Source organism: Microcaecilia unicolor, chromosome 2, assembly GCF_901765095.1.
Source record: "Microcaecilia unicolor chromosome 2, aMicUni1.1, whole genome shotgun sequence".
Lineage (NCBI taxonomy): Eukaryota > Metazoa > Chordata > Amphibia > Gymnophiona > Siphonopidae > Microcaecilia > Microcaecilia unicolor.
Genome location: NC_044032.1, coordinates 425,682,758 through 425,707,267, shown reverse-complemented (window position 1 = coordinate 425,707,267; position 24,510 = coordinate 425,682,758). Strand labels below are relative to the sequence as shown.

The window sequence follows — 24,510 nt, the reverse complement described above, 5'->3', positions numbered from 1 at the left end:
GCCTATTAGGATCAACAGGATCAGTCTCTCTGTACAACAAGCCCTCTTTCGATATGATACAATCTTTACAAGTCTCACTTGTTTGGTTGACCAGTCCTCTGTCTCAGGGCTTCCAGGTCAGGGTCAGAGCACTGTGCTTCCTGAAAAGCATGTCTCTGTCCTATATCAGTATCCATATCTGCTGGTGTGTCTCTGAAAAATCAGGATCAACAGTCTGATCAATAGGTTTGTCAGTTAAGTCAGGCTGTTCCATACTCACAGCCCAGGTCACCTCTGGAACTGGTGCTGCTGGAAGCACTGGAGCGCCTCTTCCTGCTGCTTGGTCAGCTGGTTCCACTAGGACTTCGCAGGATCTGGAATTGGAGAGGTGATCTCTGCTGCTTCTGCTTGTTGGGCCGCCTGGGCCTGACTACGGGTCACCATTGCAGAAATGCTGACTCCACTATCAAGGGTAATGCTCATTGAACCCATGTCGGCCCCACACAGCTTTGGTACCGGCATGTTTTTCATTATGCCTAATTCTCTGTATCCAGGCTTGGTACCCTAGTCCAGGAATACTCGAGCAATTGGTGTAGTCTAAGTCATGCTAGAGCCAGTGTCCACAAGCCCAGCTACCTGGGTTTGTTTCACAGTTACTGGGGTGCTGTAGTGTTGGGGAAACCCATCTGCTTCCTTGCTTGATGAATGACCAGTAACTTTCTGTGCTGTAGCAACTGCGTGGGCCTCTTTTGTTGGACTGGAGCCACCCACAAAAGCCACTCGCTTTGATGCAGGAACTGAAATGCTCTCTAGCGCAGATTTGGGATTATCAGGGCAATCCACTTTGAAATGTCCTGTACGCCCACGCTGGTAACAAGGACATTCATGCCTGAAGTCTTTAGGCTTTTGGGGAAGACTGGAGGGTTTGCTGACGGTCTCTGAGGTTGCTGAGATATTTGGCTTAGGGCCCTGGCTGCCCTTAGATCCCGACTGCTGTGGATAAGGATGGCTTCTCTTTGCCAACCAGGGACGGTTAGCCATAAAGATGTCAGCCAACTCGGCCACCTTTTCTGGAGTATGGGACTGGTGATGTTGAACATGTTCCCTCACCTCTGGATGACAACGCTGAAGCAACTGCTCCAGGACCATCAGGTTTTGGCAGTCCAACAGGGTTTCAACTTCAGCTCCACTGAACCACCACTGATACTGGTATGTTAGCTGGATCACAAACTCTCTGTGAATATTATTTGCCCCCTTTTGCAATGTCCGGAACTTTAGTCTGTGAGTCTCAGGAGTAATGGCCTAATGGTTCAACAAAGCTTTGCGCACCTCCTCAAACTGGGAGCATGTCTCCATGGACAGTCCTTGGAATGCCTCAAGTGCTCTACCAGTGAGGTTTCCTCCAAAATAGCACATCCAGTCTTTCTTGGAAATCTCATTGACACAGCAAACCTTTTCAAAGGCAGTTAGATATCCATCAGTGTCACCTCTGGTATCATCAAACAATGTAAACGAGTTTGGCCCGATCCGTGCTTTGGATCCTACTTCTGGCCTTTGGCGCAGGGGTTGTGCTGTACCTTTGGATACGGGCCATTTCCAGCTGGAATTTCATTCCTCATGCCTGAGCTGGTCTTGCCGCAGTCACTCGAGCATGAAGATCTGTTGAATTTCAGCTGCTGTGGCACCCAGCCCTGCCAACTCATGGGCCTCTGCCCACAAGGGGTCTGCTCTCACCCCAGGAGAACTCTGCACTGGCCGGTCCTGCAGCTCCTCCTTATTGAAGTTATCCAGTTGCTCTTGTGTTAGGTCAGGCATATCCAGTGTCTGAGGTTGCTACCAGCCGCCATCAGCATGCTGTTAATCTCCTAACACTACCCAAAAAAAAACCTGAATCGGGAAAGTACCCTGTTACTGCTGCACTCGTTCACTGTGCTCTGTGTCTGGTGATTACAGATTAAAGAAAAAATATCTTAACCACTCAGTGGATGGTGACCTTCACTTCACGTACTGAGTCTGACAGTCCCACCACGCTGTCACAAAAAAAGGACGACAAGGGTCTGTCACGAAATGTTTAGCCACCCGCCTGGGGCTACTCCTGCAGCCACTTGTAGGGTCTATCCCCCGCCTGCACCTGCCACTTGTGCTCTACACTAACACCATCCTCCGACCGACTGTCCCAACCACCTCTGGGCAAGTCTCCCACTCTAAAATTATCCCCACTGATTTCTAGGTTACTGGGGCCACACTCCCAGTGGTCCCACAGTTCCTAGAAAGAACCTACAGACTCAACACACACAAACCACAAGGATTCTTAGTCAATCCAGACAAGCAGAGGCAATAAACTAAAAATGTTTGTCATGAAAAATTAGAACATTGAACAGAAAAGGTGCAATCAGCAAACAAATAACAGGTAACTGAATTAGGGTTACTTATAAAACTATCTAAACATTTATTTGCTATCTAAATAGTACCTGGGGAGTTGAGGACACATATAGCTGCTCACAGGTTATCAAATATAACTGTTCACAGGGCCACAGCAGAGATTTTTCTTTCTTTTCTCCCTGGCTAAGACTGGGGGGGAAAGCCAGTACATCCTTGAGGAATTGAGCCTAGAACAACAAGTTTGTGTTAGACTAAAGAAAAAACATTCATTTCTCTGTAACAGCTTTAAAGCAAAGAAACACCACCTGCTGGCCAATAGGAGAAATACACTTCAAGAAATAACCAATACAGTTTTACAGGCTTAAAACCCAATGTTTTGTCACACATAGTATAAAATAAAAACAAAATTATCCTTAAAATGTATCAAATACAATTACAAAAGCTGCTTTGGACACTGCTTCTTTGGTGACTAAAGTTGATCTTTTGTCTGACTCTGTAGAAAAAATCAAGCAAGATACTGATAGCCAGAAAATACTTTTCCAACAAGAACTAAGTTCATTAAAAAACACAACTGAGTGCCTGATTAAGGATAAAGTTATTATTCATAACAAAATCGATCAGATTGAAAATTTTAACAGGCGGCTCAATTTGCGAATATTGAATTTTCCAAAAATGGTAGAACTGAGTGCTCTTGAATTGTTTAAAAAATATTTGTCTGATATTCTCAATTACTCCTCTGACCATATTCCCCCGATAAACAAAATCTACTACCTCCCAATACCGCAGAAAAGGAAAGAGGAGGAAAAGAGAAAACCAGAGAATCAAATGCAACAAGCTTCCGGATTACAAAATTTGACTGCATTCCTGGAGCAATCCTTAACTGAAATTCACACTCGCTCTACGTTGTTGGTTTCTCTAGTCTTCGAGCAAGACTTGAACTCAATAATGAAGTTATATTTTAAAAATGCTTTAAAAGAATTCTTGGGTGCGCGAATCTGGATCTACCCGGATGTTACAAGAGCAACTCAGGAAAAACGGAGAAAGTTTCTTGCATTAAGAGAGGATACTAAAGCACTGGGGGCCAGTTTTTTACTGGCATACCCGTGCAAATGTATAAGAGATGTGGGTAACAAATATGTTTTCTATGAACCGGATCAGCTGAAAAATTTTATTGCTTTAAAGAAAATTACCAAATGACTTTTGGGACTAGTGTTGAGCAAAGTAATTGTAAAATAGCCCGTGGTTTGGGTCCAGGCCTTATTGCCTATTATGAATTAATATGGTATATGTTCTCCTCAACTTTATTGACCTCCCCCTCTAAATTAGTGGTCTAAGAAAAGAGGAATATTTACTTTAGAATAGAATCTTCTTTTTATTATTTCAGATAATCTCTGTGTTTCTTGTACAAGATATATCTTGTGAATAAGGTTTGAAATGTTATAAATAAATAAATAATGTATCAAATAACTTTTTTTTAACTTCTTACACAAATTCACGTAATCTAAATATAGGTGATTTAAACCAGGTAAGTTATTACATTCAGTGACAGCTTGAAAAGAAAATATAGAACCAAGCTGATGCTTGAATCATATACAGTATTCTTAAAAAACAGAAATTTCAATAGTAAACTATTGTGAACTTGAACCGAACTAAAAATGTAATAAGAGAAGTTGAATTAATAATTTAGACTTTCTGAATTTTATGTTTACTTTAAGTTTTTATAGTTTTATTTGTTTAACCAAATCAGGTTACAGAATTTAGTGGGATATAAATGTAAAAATAAATAAAATATACGTACCGCCCTGACAGTCCTTAAATTGCATACTTTCATTAATTCATCTCAGCGTTGTTAAAGTGTCAACAAAAACTGCCACAAAGTGTGTATCAGTCCTCATCAGTCTGTGGTAATGCTTTGAAACTTACTGCTCCTTTTAAAGAATTCACTATATTATGGAAGAGATTTATTGAGGTATTCATCATTTGGAAGGTGGATGCTCCGGTTACGGCTGTCGCCAAGAAGATGGCTATTTCTATAGAAGGGGGGGTGTGGTGCTTAAGGATCGAAGAATATAGGCCCTCCTGAAGAGGTCCTTTGATTTTTCGGTCTTGGCATTGCAGCCCGCCATTTGTGGAGGTTATGTGGGTCATGCACATTTTTTGTGGGCCGAACGTTTACCGAACTCCCCATCAGTGGATTTGTCTCAGTCTTCCTCGGAGGTTATCTATTTGGGTTTGGGTATGGCCGCCTTATCTGATGCCCTGTATGATTTGGTCCGTGCTTCTGAGAAGAATCTGGCACTGGTGGTAACCAAACTTCATTTCTTGTGGCTTTGTAATTAGTCTGTGGACACGGCATCCAAGGTCCATTTGAGTCTGCTTCCCTTTTATGGGCAAATTGCTTTTTGGGGAAGAGTTAGAGAAATTGGTTAAGAGTTTGGGTGAATCTATAAAGTTATTATTATTATTTGTTACATTTGTATCCCACATTTTCCCACCTATTTGCAGGCTCAATGTGGCTTACATATTACCGTTAACGGTGTTAGCCAATTCCTGTATGAACAAATACATGGTGTGAATAATACAAAGTGATATTGTGGTGGAATGAGGTACATGTATGTAAGGTTGGATTGGGAGGTCTTAGAGAGGGAGAGGGGAGGATGAGTCAGGTAATGATCATTAAGGTCTTTGGTTTCATTGTGACGTAGGTGTCCAGGTATTTTATGCTGGGACGGTGGGGTATGCTCTTCTGAACAAGTCTGTCTTTAGTGCTTTCCGGAAGTCTAAATGGTTGCGCATAGTTTTTACTGCTTTTGCTTTTGTTCCATGGCTTCTGGAATATAGGTCATTTGCGCCTTCCTGGTCGTCCGGTTAAGGGCTCCTTCAGGAGCTTCAAAATTATCGGTTGGCTAGGGAGCCCCTTCTCAATGCACATGTTTTCTAGAGTAGGGGGCCAGTCCTTTCAGCCCTTTCGAGGGGGTTGCGGTGGACATTCCAGGGGGTTCAGATGTCTCCTGCACCTCACAATGAGACTTTGAGGGCTCATTCTCCGGTTCGGCCCATAGGCAGCAGATTGCAGCATTTTTTTACCAGAGAGTGGGCCAAGATTACTTCAGACCAGTGGGTCCTCAACATCATCAAGAATGGTTATGCTCTGGAGTTTCATCATCCTCTCTTGGTGCTTTCCTCATGTCTCCCTGCAAGTCTCTGATCAAGGCAGAGGCGTAGTGTCAGATCCTGAACAGACTTTTGGACTTGCGAACTGTGGTTCCCGTTCCTGTGGGCGAGAGAGGTTCTGGGAGGTATTCTATTTACTTTATAGTGCCCAAGAAGGGAAGGTTCCTTTCGTCTGGCTGTTGGACCTCACGCAGGTGAATCGGACAGTGTGCGTTCTGCCCTTTTGGATGTAAAATCTCTGATCATTCATTGTGGCAGTGCAGAAGGGGGGATTTCTTACATCCGTGGATCTGTTAGAGGCGTACCTTTACATTCTGATCATCCAGGATCACCAGTGGTTCCTTCGCTTTGCATTCTTTTGGGGCCACTACTGGTTCCAGGCCCTGCCCTTCAGGTTTGCTACGGCTCCGCAAACCTTTTCCAAGGTGGTGGCCTTCCTCCAGAGGAAGGGCATCCTGGTTCATCCTTAACCTGGACTACTGGCTTATTTGGGCGGTCTGCTGAGGAGAGTCAGACAGCCACGTCCTGGGTGGTTCGTCTGCTCTAGCACCTTGGATGAGTAATGAATTTGAACAAGAGTTCCCTTACTTCAATTCAGTCCCTGGAGTACTTGGGGGGTGGGCTTCGACACTCTCTATGCAATGGTGTATCTTCCCAAAATGTGAATTCTAAAGTCTGATTTCGGTGCTTCCTCATCTCCAGCCTGGGAGATTCTGTAGGTGCTTGGGTCCATGGCAGCCACCATGGAGGTTGTTCATGGGCAAGGGTCCACATGAGCTCTTCAGGCAGCGCTGCTGGCAAGCTAGAAGCCTCAGTCTGATTCCCTTTACTGCAGAATCCTTCGGAGGTCGGTATGGCAGTCTCCAGTGGTGGCTGGACTCGACACCACCTGGGCAGAGGGATGCCCCTGGATTCTGTGGATTGGATTCTGGTAATGATGGATACCAGCCTTTCGGACTGGGGAGCCCATTGTCAGGCTGAGCAAGGATACTTTTTACAGAAGAATGATAATGGGGAGGTCAGGGATGGGATATTGTGGGATTCATTGAAGGCAGTTGTCCAGGGGATACTAAAGAGAGAAGAAAAATTTCTACTCGTGGCAGATGTTATTGGACCTGGAGCGTCAGCACAAGAGCTCCGTGGAGCTGCAGATTTTGAAAGAATTACTCCAGTTCTGAGCTGAATTACACGCACTCCAAGTGCTAACAGTAGATTTTAATAGGAGGACACTTAAGTGTTGGATTATTTGTAGTAAATAATTAGCAGATTTTAGTACACACAGCTTCAGCTTTAGAAATGTTAATTTCTTTCTTCATCTCTCTCTCATTCACCCCTGAATAATTCACTGCTGAGTCACTTTAAAGTTGAAGTAACAAAACATCTGTTTACTCACAGTTTGTAGTTAGATTATAATCAGACAGGCTTATATATACATATTACTATACATTTGTATTATCAGCTCCTTCCATGTGCTTAGATGGTAATGGATGCTCACACCACCATAGATCCTCTCAGGTTAGGAGAGATCATGAGCTCCATGTGCTCCATGTGCTGCATGTGCTGCATCTGCTGTGTCTAACCCCCACAGGAAGTTGCATAGCTGTGTGACCTCTCTAAGTAATTCACATCAGAGGTCACAGAGTAATAGCAGAGAAATAATAGGTGACAGGCAATGCATGTAAAATACAATTACATTCCAACAAACCCCTTCTCATGCATAACTGTCATGCAATTATTTATTCATACAAAGTCCAAGCTTTATACGCAGATTCACAAAATGTTCTCTGGGTAACGGTTTGGTCATGATGTCAGCTGTCATCTCACTGGTGTGACAATAGTGTAGACTGATGACCCCTTCTTTCGCCAACTCTCGCACGTTGTGGTATTTCGTTGCGATGTGCTTGGTGCGTGACTGAACCTTGTCATTCTGTGACAGTCGGATGCAGCTCTGATTATCTTCCATTATCTGGATTGGTCTCTGTTCAGCTATTCCGAAATCCAGCAAAAGTTTTTCAATCCACATCAGTTCTCTGCACGCTTCCGATGCGGCCACATATTCAGCTTCTGTAGAAGACAAACTCACAATACTTTGTTTATGACTGGCCCATGAAATTTGTACATTTCCATACATAAACACATATCCACTTGTGGATTTATAATCAGAATGATCCCCTGCCCAATCTGAATCACAGTAACATATTAGTTTTGGATTACTATTGGCTGAAATCTTTAATTTACAATCAATGGTACCCTTTAAATACCTTACCATCCTTTTAACTGCAGTCCAATCTGATTTGGTAGGTGAGCTGACCCTTCTGCTCAAAATTCCTACTGCATTTGCTATATCAGCCCTGTATGTGGTAGCTAGATATAAAAGCTTACCTATGGCTGATCTATATTGGATGTTATCTGGTAAAGGTTCTCTTACTGTTTCATCCTTCAGAAAATCAGTGATCATGGGAGTGCTTACAACTTGGGCATCTTGCATACCTAAACTTTCAATAAGCTCATTTATTTTCTGCTTCTGGCTTAGAAGATAAGAACCATCATTTTGTTTCTCAATTTCTATACCAAGATAGTATGACACATTTCCAAGTTCTTTTATCCCAACATTGTGGTTTAAACACTTTACAATGTCCTTGTACTCTTGCTCACTTTTGCTTGCAATGAGCAGATCATCAACAAAAGCTAAAATGTATGCATATTGTCCATTTGTGCACCTAGTGTACAAGCATTTATCTGCTTCACCTTGCTTAAATTCTAAATTTGTCAATATTTCATGCAATTTGTCATTCCAACATTTCGCACTTTGCTTTAATCCATAAAGACCTTTGTTTAATTTACACACTAGCTGTCTTTGTTTTGTATTTATGAAACCTGTTGGTTGTTCCATGTACAAGTCTTCAGTTATATCTCCGTGAAGAAACGCTGTTTTCACATCAATGTGTTTGACTTGCATGCCTTTTGAGACTGCAATGCTCAGAAGTGTTCTGATTGTCGTGTGTTTCACTACAGGTGCAAACACTTCATCAAAATCTTCTCCATATTTTTGAAGATATCCCTTTGCCACTAATCTGGCTTTATACCTTTCCACTTTTCCTTGTGCATTCCTTTTTAACTTGAATACCCATTTGCATCCTATAGCTTTCTTGCCAGGAGGTAATTTTGTAAGAATCCAAGTATTATTTTTATCCAATGCATCAATTTCTTCTTGTGCAGCTTTATGCCATTCAGCAGCTTCTTCTGCTGGCATTTTCTCAATCTCATCCCATGTTAAGGGCTCTTGAGCTTCTGCTGACTTTGTTAGGTAAGACAGTCTTGGGGGTGGAACACCTTTGTTTTCCCTGGATGAGCGTCTGACAACAGGTTGGTCCGACCTTTCCGCATCCTCTAAATCTGAGAGTTCTTCTCCAATTGATTCCCCTTCTCCAACTGTACTGTCTTCTTCAATGATCCTTTCTGTGTCTGTTTCCTCTGCCTGTTCCTCGTTAGATACAGATGAGTTGCTTTCAGACATCTGCCTTGGTATGGCATTTATATACACTGGCATGTCTATTATGGTTCTAGTTTCATATTCTGGATGATAAGGCTCATCTGGGATAATCCAGCCTTTATCAACCCTTTTGTTTTCATCAAAACATGTAACATGTCTTATGCCAACAATGCCAGTTTTCAGATTCAAAATTCTATATCCTTTGTGTCCTGGAGTATAGCCAACTAAAATGCCCCTTTCTGTTGTGGAATCCAGCTTATGCCTTCTTTGTTTTGGTACATGAGCATATGCTGTACTTCCAAATGTTCTTATGTGTGACAGGTTTGGCTTCCTACCATGCCATGTCTCATGTGGTGTGCGCTCAGCGCCTTTAGTTGGCATTCTGTTTTGTAGGTACACTGCTGTGAGAATGGCTTCCCCCCATAGTCTTTTAGGGAGATTGCTATCTGACAGCATACATCTGGTCATTTCCACAAGTGACCTAAATTTTCTCTCTGCAACAGAATTTTGCTCTGGTGTGTAAGCTACTGTTGTGATATGTTGAATGCCTTCTTGTTCTAGAAATGTGCGCATGCTTTGTGAAATGAACTCACCACCATTGTCGGTCTGAAGAACCTTTGGTTTTCTTTCAAATTTATTGCTCACCATGGCTACGTATTTCTTCAGCATGTCTGTGACTTGACTTTTCTCTTTCAGCAAATAGGCCACACAGTATCTAGAGAAATCATCCAAGAATATCAGCACAAATCTGTTATTTCCCAATGATGGGATATTAAACGGTCCACATAAGTCACTGTGTATTAAGTCCAGTACTTTATTACTCCTATTTCCTGTGTATGCAGGAAATGAGGGTCTCACACCTTTTTGAGTAACACAGTCTATGCATTTCTCCATTTTACCAGCATTTGCACTTATCTGAATGCCTGTGGCTAGTTGCTTACTGTAAAGATCCTGGATCACCTTAGAATCACGATGTCCCAGGCGGCGATGCCAGATTTCCAGACTACATTTACCATCATTCTTCCTTACTTGCGCCATATGTGAGGCTTCACCTGAAATGTTCAGCTTATAAACATCATTATGCATAAAAGCTTCAGCATACACTTCATCATTTTTAGAGATTGTGCACTTACTGTTTTCAAAATGAATCACAAATCCCTTCTTATCTAATGTAGATACACTAAGCATATTGCAAACTGCTTGGGGAATATACAAGACATCACTTACAGGAATTTCTTTAACTTCATTAGACACTTTGCATTTTAAGAATCCAATACCTTTTGCTTGGATCTTAGCAGTCCCTGCGTTTGCAGTTTTAAGAATTCCTTCTTCTGGACACATTTCCTGAAAGAAATCTTTACAATTGGTTAAATGGCATGTACTCCCCGAATCCAAAATCCAAGTACTTTCATTTGAATTATTATTTACCATAGTCAAAGATTTTTCTGCCATTAGAAAGCCCTTGTGTTTATCTTTGTCCTTCATACATTTCCTGGTTTGAAAATTCTTTAGTTCCATTGGCTTAGGTGAGCTAGAGGGAGTGTTTTGTGTTTCCTTACACCATTTAGATACATGTCCCTCCTTTCCACATGAGTAGCAAATCAGCTTGCCCTTGGGTGGAGTTTTCCCATAGCTCCGCCTTCCTCTGTTCTTTGCCAAGAAATTTGTTTCATTTCTCTCTGACTTGCTTTGAGAACACATCTCCTCAGAATCATTTATTATGCATTCCTGCCTTAGTTTTGATGTTGCCTGTTCAAAAGATTGCCCTTCAATGGCCTCATTTACAGACCTAAAAACATCAAACTTCTTTGATAGTGAGGTAAAAAGAAATGCTCTTTTCAATGCATCACACATGGGAATTCCAGAAAGTTCTAGCTTTTGAAATGAAGACATAAGATGCATAATGTGATCATTACATTTACTTTTATCCCTTAATTTGGTTTCATTCAACTCTGCCAACCAAATTGGTTGCTGCTTTGCATATGTAGTTTCATACATAGTTCTCAGTTTATATAAAATGTCCTTTGGTGTATCTTTTCCCTCCACTAATATGGCTTGTTTCTCTGAGAGAGCTTCCAAAAGCATGCACTTCACATAATAGTTTGCATTGTCCCATTCAGCCATATTTTCAGCTGTTCTGTCTTGGTCTAAGCATATATTTAATCCTTTTGCTCGAAGGAGACATATGAATCTTAATTCCCACTGCTGATAATTAAACTCAGTTAATTTAGGCACCTTGAGAGAATAGAACAATGGTGAATTTCTTCCCTCAGCCATTTTCTTTGCCTTCTGTCTGCTGTGTGGGGGGAGAGAGAGACAGACTGAATCTTTCCTTTAAAACTTAAGAGAAAAATGTGGCCTTTTTTTCTGCCTGGTAATATTTCTCTTCTTTTTCAATTCCTGGCCCTGGGCCCATAACCCTTTTGTTGGATTATTTGTAGTAAATAATTAGCAGATTTTAGTACACACAGCTTCAGCTTTAGAAATGTTAATTTCTTTCTTCATCTCTCTCTCATTCACCCCTGAATAATTCACTGCTGAGTCACTTTAAAGTTGAAGTAACAAAACATCTGTTTACTCACAGTTTGTAGTTAGATTATAATCAGACAGGCTTATATATACATATTACTATACATTTGTATTATCAGCTCCTTCCATGTGCTTAGATGGTAATGGATGCTCACACCACCATAGATCCTCTCAGGTTAGGAGAGATCATGAGCTCCATGTGCTCCATGTGCTGCATGTGCTGCATCTGCTGTGTCTAACCCCCACAGGAAGTTGCATAGCTGTGTGACCTCTCTAAGTAATTCACATCAGAGGTCACAGAGTAATAGCAGAGAAATAATAGGTGACAGGCAATGCATGTAAAATACAATTACATTCCAACATTAAGCAGCAGTTTTTTTAAAATTTGGAGATAGGTTGGGTACTATGTTGGCCCAGTACTTGAGGGCCAAACGGATTGAATCAAATATACAAAAGATTAAAGGGCAGCATGGGGAGTGAGGTTGCACTGGCAAGGCCATCCAATCCACTTTCCTCTCCTATTATCAGTGGGAGGATAGTTCGTTGCGTTCTGAAATAAGTAGGTATTTGGATCCCATACCTTTCCCGAGTATATCGGAGGAAGATAGGAAGCAACTAGATGAACTTATTATGGTGGAGGAAGTTAGAGGATTCTAACAGGAAGAAGCCCAAGGATTGGATGGGTACTTGGCCAGTTTTATAGGCTTTTGCTTTTCAAAACTAAAGAAAATTTACTGACAAAAAAAAAGGAGTAAAAAGTTTAGTGGAGAGCAGGAGGATCCAACTGTCTAACTGGAGGATGAACGGACCAACTCAAGAGTGTAGGCTGCTGGCACATGCTTAGAAGGACCCTTTTTAAAACGGTCTTTCAAAGCTGTAGTAGAGCAAATCCATCCTGGTGTCTATATGTGACTGACTTGTCCAAGGAGAATCTTTTTTGTACAAAATGGAAAATGGGGGTGTACATGTGCTTCCTGTCACCCAACTTAAAGGTTGTATTTAGGGATTTATCAGCTTTTTTTGGGAGGCGGGGCAGTGGAGGTCTAAGAATATCTTTTTCTTCTACTTCTCTCAAATTGTGGACTGAATTAGACTATGTTGGGATATTTTCTTTTCCTTTTTTCCATATTTTAAAACAATTGATCTTGGAAATCTGTTTCCCTTAACTGTTTTTATAATTTCAATAAAAAAAGAAAAGATATTTGTGGTAGCTCTTTGAGATCCATTAGTGTAAAGTTTGACAAGCAAATCACATCACAGCTTCACTCATCTGCCATAAGCTTTAGTCTCAGAGCTGTGGTTCAGAAGAGCACTTGTACAGTGTGGTGTAATATTCTTTAGTTGCTGGAATGTGTTTAACATGTGCTAATCCAACTACTTTTTTTCTGTATTTTGTTCAGTAAATGCTGTGTACTTATGAAATTTCCCATGGATGGATAGATTTAGTGGTGGTAAAATGTATTAATTCTTCTAAACATGCAACCTATAAATTCTCTCAACTTCAGTAAACTAAATGAGCAGTTTTTGCATTTCAGGACCTGACAAGTTCATACTATGACAAGTGGCTAGATGAGAGAGAAGAACTCAACCAAAGTAAAAAGGCTCTATTAACCGAAGTAGAACATCTTAAAGAGGCCTTAAAGATAAGTCAATCACAGTCAGAAGCTGTATGTGAAGAGAATCTTGAGGCTCAAGATGAAGAGAAATTAAAGACCAACGTACTCTCACTACAGATAGTAGAGAGGGAGAAGTCTGAGCTTATGCAGAAGGTCAAGGAGCTTAAAGAAGAACTTAGCATGTCATCTCAAAAGAAGGATGAACTGCTGCACATTAAGGAGATTCTCCAGGTTGAAAGAGATCAACTTCAGAATGACATTAGGGAAAATAGTGAGCAAGTGAGTTGTTAATCCTGTAATTTCTACCCCATCAATTTACATTTCATTTAAAGTTACGGGCTACATAAAAGCTTATGTTGTATTGATATACATATATATATATATATATATAGCTTTTTGATAGAGAAAATTAGGTAATAGATTAGCTTTCATATTTTATGAAGCCTAACAGCGTTGAAACAGAAAACACATATTTTCTCTTTCAGTCTGCTAAAATTCAAGATGAACTAAGGACAACCCAATTTGATCTTAATCAGCAGAAACAGCTGGTAAATGAGCTGAAAATACAGATTGCAAAATTATCTGAGTCTATAGAAGAGAAGTCGAGAAAAGTTCAAGAAGTAACTTCTCTGCAAGAAAAGGTATTCTACATCACAGCCTCATGGCAGACTGCAAATGTAACTGCAGACTATCATTTTTGCCCTATCATATTATACTTTGGTGTATGGTTTCCTGAAGGACTTTTAGTTTAGATCTCTATACAGCAATCTAATGCCATGTACAGATGAAAAATTTTCCTATTTAGGATACAGTTTATTTTCATTTACTGCTACCTGGAAGGTTTTCCTGCTTTATGCTAGGTACCATAGCCCATGGCCTTGTCTATAACCCAACCTGCATACATCCTGATGCCGAGTGCTAGGTGTCAGTGGTATAATGACCAGTTCCCTCATTAGTCCATGGCAGCTGTGAACACTTGCCTTTAGAGCATACCAAGTTATGCTTGTACAAAGAGCAGAAGCCATTCTCTATTATTGTATCCAGATGTTCTTTAGAGTGGCTGAAACACTACCAGGGAGTCATTGAGCCATTCTGAAATAAAGAGAAAGGTAATGGTAGTTTTTATTATGAAAAGTGTAACCTAATTATTTTGTAATTAGGTGATGTGTTTGGTCAATTATGCCAATTCTGGTTTTCTGTTTTGTTTTTTACTTTTATTTATTTATATGCTTAGTTGTCCTCTGTAATGAAAGAACTGCAGCAGAAGACTGCAACGCAGGAACAACTTCTTTCTGAAAAGGAAGCAACTCAGGAGGCACATCAGAAGTTGACATATGAACTGGCTCAACTTCAGGAAACATTGACAACTAGTGAATCTGTGCTAAAGGGAACAGAAGATGAGAAACTTGAGGTCACACAGCAACTGCAGAAGTTACAAGAAGAGCTTGACACTATAACACAGGAACGAAATGAACTGCAGGAGTTACAGAAGACTCTCCAAACTGAGAGGGACAAACTGAAGGAAGGCATAATGGAAAATGTTGATATAGTAAGTTTTTATTTATTTTAGATTTCACTCACCTTTTCAGTGGCAGCTCATGGTGAGTTACATCCAGGTATGCTAGCTTTCTCCCTGTCCCTCAAAGAGCTTACGGTATTTATACCTGAAGCAGTGTAGGGTTGTATTACCCAAAGTCAAATATCATTAGTGGGATATTGAACCCTGGCTTCCCTAACTCAACCTGCTGTTCTGAAACACTAGGAGGCATATTTTCAAAGCACTTAGCCTTCCAAAGTTCCATAGGTTTCTGTGGAACCTTGGAAGGCTAAGTGCTTTGAAAATATGCCTCTAGGTTACTCTACCTAGGAAATTGCTAAAATAACTGACTAATTTGATTGACATGCTGTTTTTCTATGCTTGGGCATAACCTTCAAGAATTCCAGCAAAAGTGACAAGTCACAGTTTACTAAACTTTCATGAGGTGATGGTAATCTCTGAAAACAAGCAGGCCAGTTGTATTCTCACAACTGGGTGACGACATCTGACAGATCCTGGTGCAGACGCTGACTAGCGTGATCAATATAGAAATTTCTAGCAGCATCCCACCTTGCATGCGCTGGTGCTTTCCCATCCGATGCATGATCATGGGACCCTCTCTTCATTTTTGCACAGAACAGGGAGGACGCATCATCTTAATGCATTTTTCCTCAGCAATTCTCTAGACCGTTCAAGACGCTTGGGTTATGCACGCCTACCAGCAGAGAGAGACTTAAGAACACTAAAACTTCTTATACAAGTAGCCTGTGCAGACCTTCTCCTTACCAGTATTTTCTCAGTCTCAGCAGAGGGTAGAAGTGTGCAGCCTGTGCAGTGTACTCAGTCTGGTAGGCCCGTTTGGGGTTTCTAGGTTGGGTTGTAATTGTTAGAGAACCCACACTTGAATCTGTATTACAGGGTGTAAGTCCTAAGGGGCTTCTTATTTCATGTGGGGTGTCACACCTGGGTGGTTGGGTCCCTCCCCCTGTGCTTTTCCTCTGGAGGACTGCTTGACCTCGGCTACAGACCTCGTTCTGTACCCTTGAGGCGTTTAGGCATCAGCAGCGAGGTTTAAAAATAAATAAACGTTTTTAAAAGGTGGCTATTTTGGCCGTTCTTGTGGCAGTCCAGAGATAAAACGTGTTCAAGGGCATTCTTGCCTTAGGCAGTTTTGCCTATTAGTCTGTCAGAGCACAAAGCAACTGTTTGTTTTTATTGTGTTCGCGGCCATTATGTCTAAGCCAGCGAGGTGTCTGTTTTGCGCGTAGCACGGCGTTGAAAGGTGGCCAATGTAAATTTTGTGGGGAGCCTACGTTGTCAGCACTCTTGCCCCCCATGCTTTCCCCTGAGTCGGCGGAGGTGTTGGGCGGCGATTTGACCACACATTCCGGGCTGGCAACGGCAGGGCCGGTTTTGGCGGGAAACGCAGCCATTTTGGCTGCGCGTCTCGGGTCGGCCTTGACGGAGCTGTTTTTGGCGGGAAACGTGGCCCTTTTGGCTGCGCATTCCGTACCGGCGCCGGGGGACCCGTGTGTGGCGGGAAGCGTGCCTTGTTTAGAGGCGGATCACGTGATGGACCTGCCACGGGAGTGAGGGGGGTCCGTCGCGGAGACTGCAGGAAGTGTTGTTGGGGCTTCAGCAGCTTCGGGGGGGGGGGGGGGGGGTTCTGGTTTCCCTCCTGAGTTTGTTTGGTCTCTGTATAAATGCCTGGAGAGCTGGCCCCTCTCAGGCTGTTTTTTCCCCGGAGGCTGCTAGCTCAGTGGGAGTTAAGCGCCTGCGGGTGGATATTTCGGAGCCTATGGAGGTACTTTCTCTGCCTGGGTCGGAGGTTTGGAGTGACCCAGGAGGGGAGGATCTCTTAAATGAGTCTGAGGATCAGGATGGGCAAAGGCCTGGGGAAGATTCTTCAGTGGTTCGCATTTTTCATAAGGAGGAGTTGTTAGAACTCATTGATCAGGTGATCTCTACTTTGAAGTTTGCTCCGGCAGCCACTCCCTCTGCGGAGGGACCCCAGGTAGATCCCTTGGTTAAGGGAATTCGGAGAGCCTCCCATTCCTTTCCCATGAATTCAGACATTAGAGACATGGTTTTTCAGGAATGGTCTGTGCCGGAGGCTGCTTGTAAGGTGTCTAGGGCAATGGCGTGGCTGTATCCCATGCCTCCGGAAGATTTGGCCCTGCTGAAACCACCTACTGTGGATGCGGTGGTTACGGCGGTTACTAAGACTACGGTCATTCCGGTGGATGGCGGTACAGCCTTACGGGATCCTCAGGATAGGAAGCTAGAGTCCTTTCTGAAGTGCAGCTTTGATTTGTCGGCTTTGGCCTTGCAAGCCTCTGTGTGTGTGGGGGCTTGGTAGCCAGAGCTTGTTTCCGTTGGGCGGAGAAGCTCTTGGATGAGCCTGCGTTAGATAGGACTGGTTTGGTTCAGGAGCTGGCCAAATTGGAGATGGGGTATTCATTTTTTGGCGGACAGCCTTTATGATTTGCTAAGGGCTTCGGCTAAAAATATGGCTCTGGCGGTGACGGCTCGCAGGGCTCTTTGGCTTAGGGGCTGGGTGGCAGATGCAGCTTCTAAAACAAAGTTGTGTTCTCTACCTTTCAAAGATTCTATGTTGTTTGGAGAGGACTTGGATAAACTGATGAGTGGTCTTGGGGATACCAAGGTCTCACGTTTGCCGGAGTTACAGCCTAAGTCGGCTAGTCGAGGTGGTTCGGCTAGAGGTCGGTTTAAGGACGCGAGGCGGTACATGCCAGGCAGATTTGTATCTCCTTCTAAAAGCCGTTTTTTCCAGCGGACGCAGTCCTTTCGAGGGGGTCGTCGAGGAGGTCCGGACTCTTCCGGAGGTGCCGGAAATAAGTCCTCCTTATGAAGGTGTGCGGGTCCAGCCTCTGGTGAAGGTCGGTGCACGACTTCGTCTGTTTTATCAGGGGTGGACCCAAATTACTTCAGATCAGTGGGTGCTGGAGGTCGTTCGCGACGGTTATGCGCTCGAGTTCGAGCACCCGCTGCCGGATCTGTTTCTTCCCTCTCCTTGTCATTCTCGAGTCAAGTTAAAGGCTATTCAAGAGACTCTGGGTCGCTTAATCCAGTTGGGAGCTGTGGTACCCGTTCCTCGGCACGAGCAGGGAATAGGTTGTTATTCCATTTACTTTGTGGTGCCGAAGGAGAACCAGTTTCGACCCATTTTAGATCTCAAGAGGGTCAATGGGGCGCTCAAGGTGCCATCCTTCCGCATGGAGAGGCTGCGCTCGGTCATAGTGGCTGTTCGTCAGGGAGAATTTCTGACGTCACTGGATCTCATGGAAGCGTATCTACACGTGCTGATTCGAGAGGCCCATCAGCGTTTCTTTCGTTTTGCTGTTTTAGGGAGGCACTTTCAGTTCTGTGCTCTGCCTTTTGGTCTGGCAACGGCTCCACGCACCTTCTCCAAGATAATGGTGGTGGTAGCAGCGGCTTTGCGGAGGCAGGGAATTCTGGTGCATCCGTATCTGGACGACTGGTTGATCCAGGCGAAGTCTCGGGCTCATAGTGTTACGGCAACGGCTCAGGTGGTCGCGTTTCTGGAATCACTCTGATGGGTAGTGAATGTAGTCAAAAGTCAGTTGATCCCATCGCAGAGTCTGGAGTACTTGGGAGTGCAGTTCAACACAGCAGTGGGTCGTGTTTTTCTGCCGGATTCTCGGATCGCCTCTCTTCAGCAGCAGGTTCGGCTGTTAATGTCCGTTCAGAGTCCGACGGTTCGAATATACCTTCGGGGTCTGGGCCTCATGGCAGCGACAATAGAGGTAGTACCATGGACCAGGGCGCATATGTGTCAGCTTCAGTCGGCTCTGTTGTCCCGGTAGTCTCCCCAGGTACACAGTTTGGAGTTGCGGTTGCCATTGAGGGGGGGGCTCCTCGGCGCAGTCTCCAGTGGTGGCTGTGCTCGGCCCATCTGAAAAAGGGCATGCCGTTGGAACCTCCTCAGTGGGTGATTCTGGTAACGGATGCCAGTCTGCTGGGCAGGGGAGCTCAATGTCTCGGTTGGTTCGCGCAGGGGCGGTAGTCAACGGAGGAAGCTCAGTTGTCTATCAACCGGTTGGAGAAAAGGGCGATTCGGCTAGCTCTGTTGGCTTTTCGCTCAGGTGTGATCGGAAAGGCAGTACGAGTCATGTCCGACAACGCGACAGCGGTAGCATATGTCAACCGGCAGGGCGGTACAAAGAGTCTGCGGTTGGCAATCGAGATGGCTGTGCTCATGAGTTGGGCGGAAAGGCATCTAGTGCAGATTTCTGCGGCGCACGTGGCCGGGGTGGACAACGTGAACGCGGATTTTCTAAGCAGACACATGTTGGACCCCAGAGAATGGTCTCTGCACCGGTCAGTGTTCGACCAGATAGTTCTAAAGTGGGGAATGCCAGTAGTGGATCTCATGGCATCAGCACAGAATGCTCAGGTTCCTCGATATTTCAGTCGGCGTCGGGATCCGCGAGCGGAAGGGATCGATGCATTGGTCCTTCCGTGGCCTCAGCGGGTGCTGCTGTACATGTTTCCCCCGTGGCCCTTGTTAGGTCAAGTCCTACAGAGGGTAGAATGTCATGCGGGTCCGGTGTTGTTGGTGGCTGTGAATTGGCCGCGTCGGCCGTGGTTCGGGGATCTGATGCACCTGTTAGAAGGCGAGCCTCTGCGGCTGGAGGGCTCGGTGCTGTTGTGTCAGGGTCCAATTGTCATACTGGATCCGGCTCAGTTCTCTCTTACGGTGTGGCCCTTGAGAGGGAACGGTTGAGAAGGAAAGGGTTTTCTCCTCAGGAGACAATGCTACAGTCTCGCAAACGTTCGACTTCTTTGGCCTATGTGCGTGTCTGGTGCATATTTGAAGATTGGTGTTTTCGGGGTAAGGTGCAGGGCAGGTCGGTTGCGTCTTCTCCGGATGTGGTCCGTTTTTTGAGGGGTGTGAAGTTGCTTCGTCCTCCTCAGCAGCCGGTAGTTCCTCAGTGGGATCTTAATATCGTTCTTGACTCTTTGGCGGGTTCTCCTTTTGAGCCCTTGGAGTCTTGTTCGATAAAAGACCTTACTATGAAGGTGGTCTTTTTGGTAGCTATATTGTTGGCTCGCAGGATTTCGGAACTTCAGGCTCTTTCATGTAGGCCTCCGTTTCTGTGGTTTTCTAAGGAAAAGGTTTCACTGCGTCCAGTCCCTTCGTTTTTGCCTTAGGTGGTATCCTCCTTTCATGTCAATCAGGTGATTTCGTTGCCGGTCTTGGGAGACCGGACGGGGGATGCTTCTCAGCGTCGTTTGGCGAAATTGGATGTGCGCAGAGTGTTGAAGGTTTACTTGCGCAGGTCGGAGGAATTCAGGTCTTCGGACAGGTTATTTGTCCTTCATGGGGGGCCCAAGAAGGGAGCGGCTGCTTCTAAGGCATCTATAGCTCGGTGGTTGAAGGATGCCATCTCTTCGGCTTACATATTGCATGGCCGTACGGTGCCGGTGGGGCTCAAGGCACATTCCACTAGGGGGATGGCGGCTTTTTGGGCAGAGAGTAGTTTTGTTCCACCGGTGGACATTTGTAGAGCGGCGGTGTGGTCCTCCCTGCATTCTTTTGTCAAACATTGCAGAGTGGATGTACAGGCAAGGGAGGATGCCTGTTTTAGAGCTGCAGTCCTGTCCTCTGGGCTTCACAGGTCCCACCCTTAGATGTGTTTACTGCTTTGGTACGTCCCAAGCGTCTTGAACGGTCTGGAGGATTGCTGAGGAAGGTGAAATTAGGCCTTACCTGCTAATTTTCTTTCCGCTAGATCCTCCAGACCGTTCAAGAGCCCACCCAGTGTATCGGACAGTTCAGTATGATATTTTCTTTAGACTTCAGTTGCTGATATTTCTAGTAGCTCCTGTGATTTGGGTCCTGGAGTTTTACTAAGGGCAGTTTGTGGTACCGTTTGTGCCCATCTGCAGTTGAATTCCCCTGTCTTAAGGGCACCTAACCACTATACCTCTATTCAAGAAATCTAGACTGCCCCAACTTGTCATTTCGTCCTTTAGATTATAAGCTCCTTTGAGCAGGGACTGTCCTTTTTTGTTAAACTGTACAGCGCTGCGTAACCCTAGTAGCGCTCTAGAAATGTCAAGCAGTAGTAGTAGGAGATCTGAGTGTGGATTCAGTGGTTTTGTTTAGGTGGAGGTGTTTTGTTCCTCTGCTTTGTTACTGTTTAACTGGTTAGTAGAAGGTCTGCACAGGCTACTTGTATAAGATGTTTTAGTGTTCACAGTCTCCCTCTGCTGGTAGGAGTGCATAACCCAAGCGTCTTGAACGGTCTGGAGGATCTAGAGGAAAGAAAATTAGCAGGTAAGGCCTAATTTCACCTTTGTGACGTTTATATGACTTTTGCTGCAGAGCACGAGCAACTGATCCCTTTAAATGTCTGATGCCATCATTACTACAATGCCATCTCCCGCCATCTGATTCAGGGCTTAGTACTTAGATTTCATCTTGGTGTGATAGCGGCTTGTCATGATACCATAGATGACAATATGTATCCAAATATCCCCTGTAAATATCCAAGTAACCAGATTCATGAAAATACTGTTGAATGCCAGACCTCCTATTAAGAGATCAGCTGTGGCTTGAAATTTTAATTTGGTGTTCTTGCAACTTATAGAGGTTCTATATGAGCCCTCACATCCACACCTTTTAATTTTTGTTTATTTATTTATTTAAAGCATTTATATCCCACATTTTCCCACTGGTTGTAGGCTCAATGTGGCTTATAAAAGCATATCAGGACTACAGTACTAATAGTAAATTTAAACAGTACAAACAGTAAATTAAAGATTGGCATTATATTAAACAGAATAATAAAGAAAATAGGTCATGGATTATTTGAAACCAAAGAAATTGATCAGATTAAGTTGCATCTGGAGAGTAGACCTTTTTGAATAGGATGGACTAATAATTTTCTAAACTTTAGATAGTTCTGGGTTCATTTAAGTAATTTGGGTAAGGCATTCCACAGTCGAGTACCCAAAAAAGGAAAGGTGGAGGCGTATGTAGATTTGTATTTGAGGCCAAAACAATCCGGATAGTGTAGATTTAAATAAGATTGGGAGGAATTAGATCTGTTTCTGGGTGGTAAGTCAACTAAATCTAGCATGTATTCTGGAACTATGCCATAGATGATCTTGTGAATCAAGGTGCAGACCTTGAAGGCAACTCGTTCTTTGATGGGAAGCCAGTGCAATTTTTCCGGAAGGGGCTTGGCGGATTCAAATTTGAATTTTCCGAAAATCAGTCTCGCTGCCGTGTTCTGGGCAGTCTGAAGTTTCTTAAGTAATTGTGCCTTGCATCTGATATAGATTCCATTACAATAGTCCAATTGGCTCAGCACCATCGATTGAATCAGGTTACGGAAAACAACTCGTGGGAAGAAAGGTTTTATTCGTTTGAATCTCCACATCGAGTAGAACATTTTCTTTGTGATGCAATTTATTTGAGATTCCAGGGTTAAGTGTTTATCGATTGTGACTCCTAGAAGATTTAAGCTATCTGTCAGCAATCGTTGTCTAGGGTGGTCCCGAGTCCAGTTAACAGAGGCAGTGGGTTCTCAAAGAATACACAGTCCACACGGGTTTTGGATATATATATAGTATATTATGTTTGCATATAGGTATTGGCTCACATCATTTAGTACAGGTAACTGGGTAGGGAGAGGTTGGGAGTATTTAAAGTGGTGGGATTGTATTTATTATACTGCGATGATATTAAGAGACAATGCGTCTTCTCAGTGTTCAATTTCAAATGAAATGAGTTTGCCCAATTGTTCATTGTACTTAGACCTAGACTAATAAGATTGGTGATTTCTGCCAAGTCTTTTTTGAAAGGTATATAAATTGTTACATCGTCAGCGTAAATGAATGGATTTAGGCCCAACTTGGATAGTGCATTGGCCAATGGGATCATCATCATGTTGAGTAGAGATGGGGAAAGTGGCGAACCCTGAGGGACTCCGCAAGCTACATTCCATGAGGATGATAGGGTTGAATTCTGTTTGACTCTATATGATCTGAAAGAGAGGAAACCTTTGAACCATTTTAGTACATTTCCTCCAATCTCAAAATAGTCTAAAAGATATAATAGGATTTCATGGTCAACCATATCGAATGCACTGGACAGATCAAATTGGAGCAGAAGTATATTCCAGCCACTTGCGATATGTTGTTTGAACTTGGATATAAAGGTAACCAAGACTGTTTCAGTACTGTAAGAGGATCGAAATCCGGACTATGAATCGTGTAAGATGGAAAACTTGTTCAAATATTCCATGAGTTGTTTAGTCACCATGCTTTCCATTAATTTGATCACTAATGGTATTGTAGCAACTGGACGATAATTTGTGATGCCATTAGATTTTTTTCTTGGGGTCCTTAGTGATAGGAGTAAGGAGTAAGAAAAAACCAAATTTGGGCATAAAATTTAAATGTGATGTAAGATTTTGAATGTATCTGGCAGGAGCGCATTATAGTAAATAATTAGGACAAATATCCAATTTGCATAAAGAGTTGGAAAATTTGGAGATCGCTTGGGAGACTAAATCAATAGAGAGAGGGTTAAAATGTAACTAGATACAATCCGCTGGGTGGTCTCCTGAGTTGGATTCAAGGAAGTTGAGGAAATGATCAATGACTGAGTTCTTCTTGGTAATAGAGTTGCGTTAGTAATTTTATCATTAAAATGTTTGGCTAAAGACTCAGCAGATGGAGTATCCATGCTAGCAGTGGTAACTGAATTTGTATCAAGGAGATTGTTGATAATATAGTATAGTTTCTTAGAATTTGAATAGTCATACCCAATTTTTGTTTTATAGAATGCTTTCCGTGATTTTCTGATTGCATATTTGTAATTTGAGTGCTAATTTCCATTCTTTGAGCATATGTTCGTTTTTTTCTTTTTTCCATTTACGTTCTATTTTCCTGGTTTGTGACTTTAGTACTTTAAGTTCAGCATTAAACCAAGGGGTAGAGTTTGACCTTTTTAATGTCTTGGTTTTTAGAGGGGCCCATTTTGTTTCCCATTCTGTAAGGAAGTGAATAGAGTCTGTATTTGTTGACCATTCGTTGTCATATATTCTGGACCAGAATTCTTTAGGTTCGATTCGACCTCTTGTAGTGATAGTTTTTTGTTGTTGGGTTTGATAAGGGCCTTTCATTGGTCAGTTTATAGATAAGTTGAGTTTGAAGTGATCGGACCAAGGGATTTCTGACCATCGCGCTTCTGTTATTCGAAGATTTCGGTTTAAAACCGTTCTAAAGGCATATAGGTCCAGAGTGTGACCTTTGATGTGGGTGGGTTCGCAATTAGGCCACAGAAAGTCCCAGGAGTGAAAAAAATCTTTACATTCTTGTGTCGAGGGGGAATTTAAATCTTCAAGGTGTAAGTTAATGTCACCCAAGATGAGAATATTTGGATTGGATACACATAATTGGAAATAAAGTCTGAGAAAGTAGGCAAGCAATCATTCCAGTTCCCCAGATGTCTATAAAATAGGATGCAAGTCAGATTATCAAGAAGGGATTTATCCTGAATTCTTATTGATGCGATTTCAAGTTGGGATGAGATAGATTCATCAATTGTTTCAATTTTAAATTTGGAGCGGTAGATTAATGCGATTCCACCTCCCTTTTTTCCCTTCCTGGTCCAATGGGAAATTTTGTAATCCGGGTGACATAGATCTAATATAAGTGGATCATTTTGGCAGCGGAGCCAAGTTTCAGTTATGATGATTAGGTCCAGATTTTCTGACAAGATCCAATCCAAAACTATTATT

The 24,510-nt window shown here is 43.1% G+C and overlaps 1 protein-coding gene across 1 annotated transcript in view; it reads left to right on the top strand.

Moving 5' to 3' along the window:
* CENPE (centromere protein E) overlaps window positions 1-24,510 on the top strand; it is a 466,760-nt gene that overhangs the window by 269,944 nt on the left and 172,306 nt on the right. The window contains 3 exon segments of the mRNA XM_030192156.1: window positions 13,093-13,452; window positions 13,659-13,814; window positions 14,408-14,722. Of these exon segments, the coding sequence (XP_030048016.1) occupies window positions 13,093-13,452; window positions 13,659-13,814; window positions 14,408-14,722 (831 nt within the window).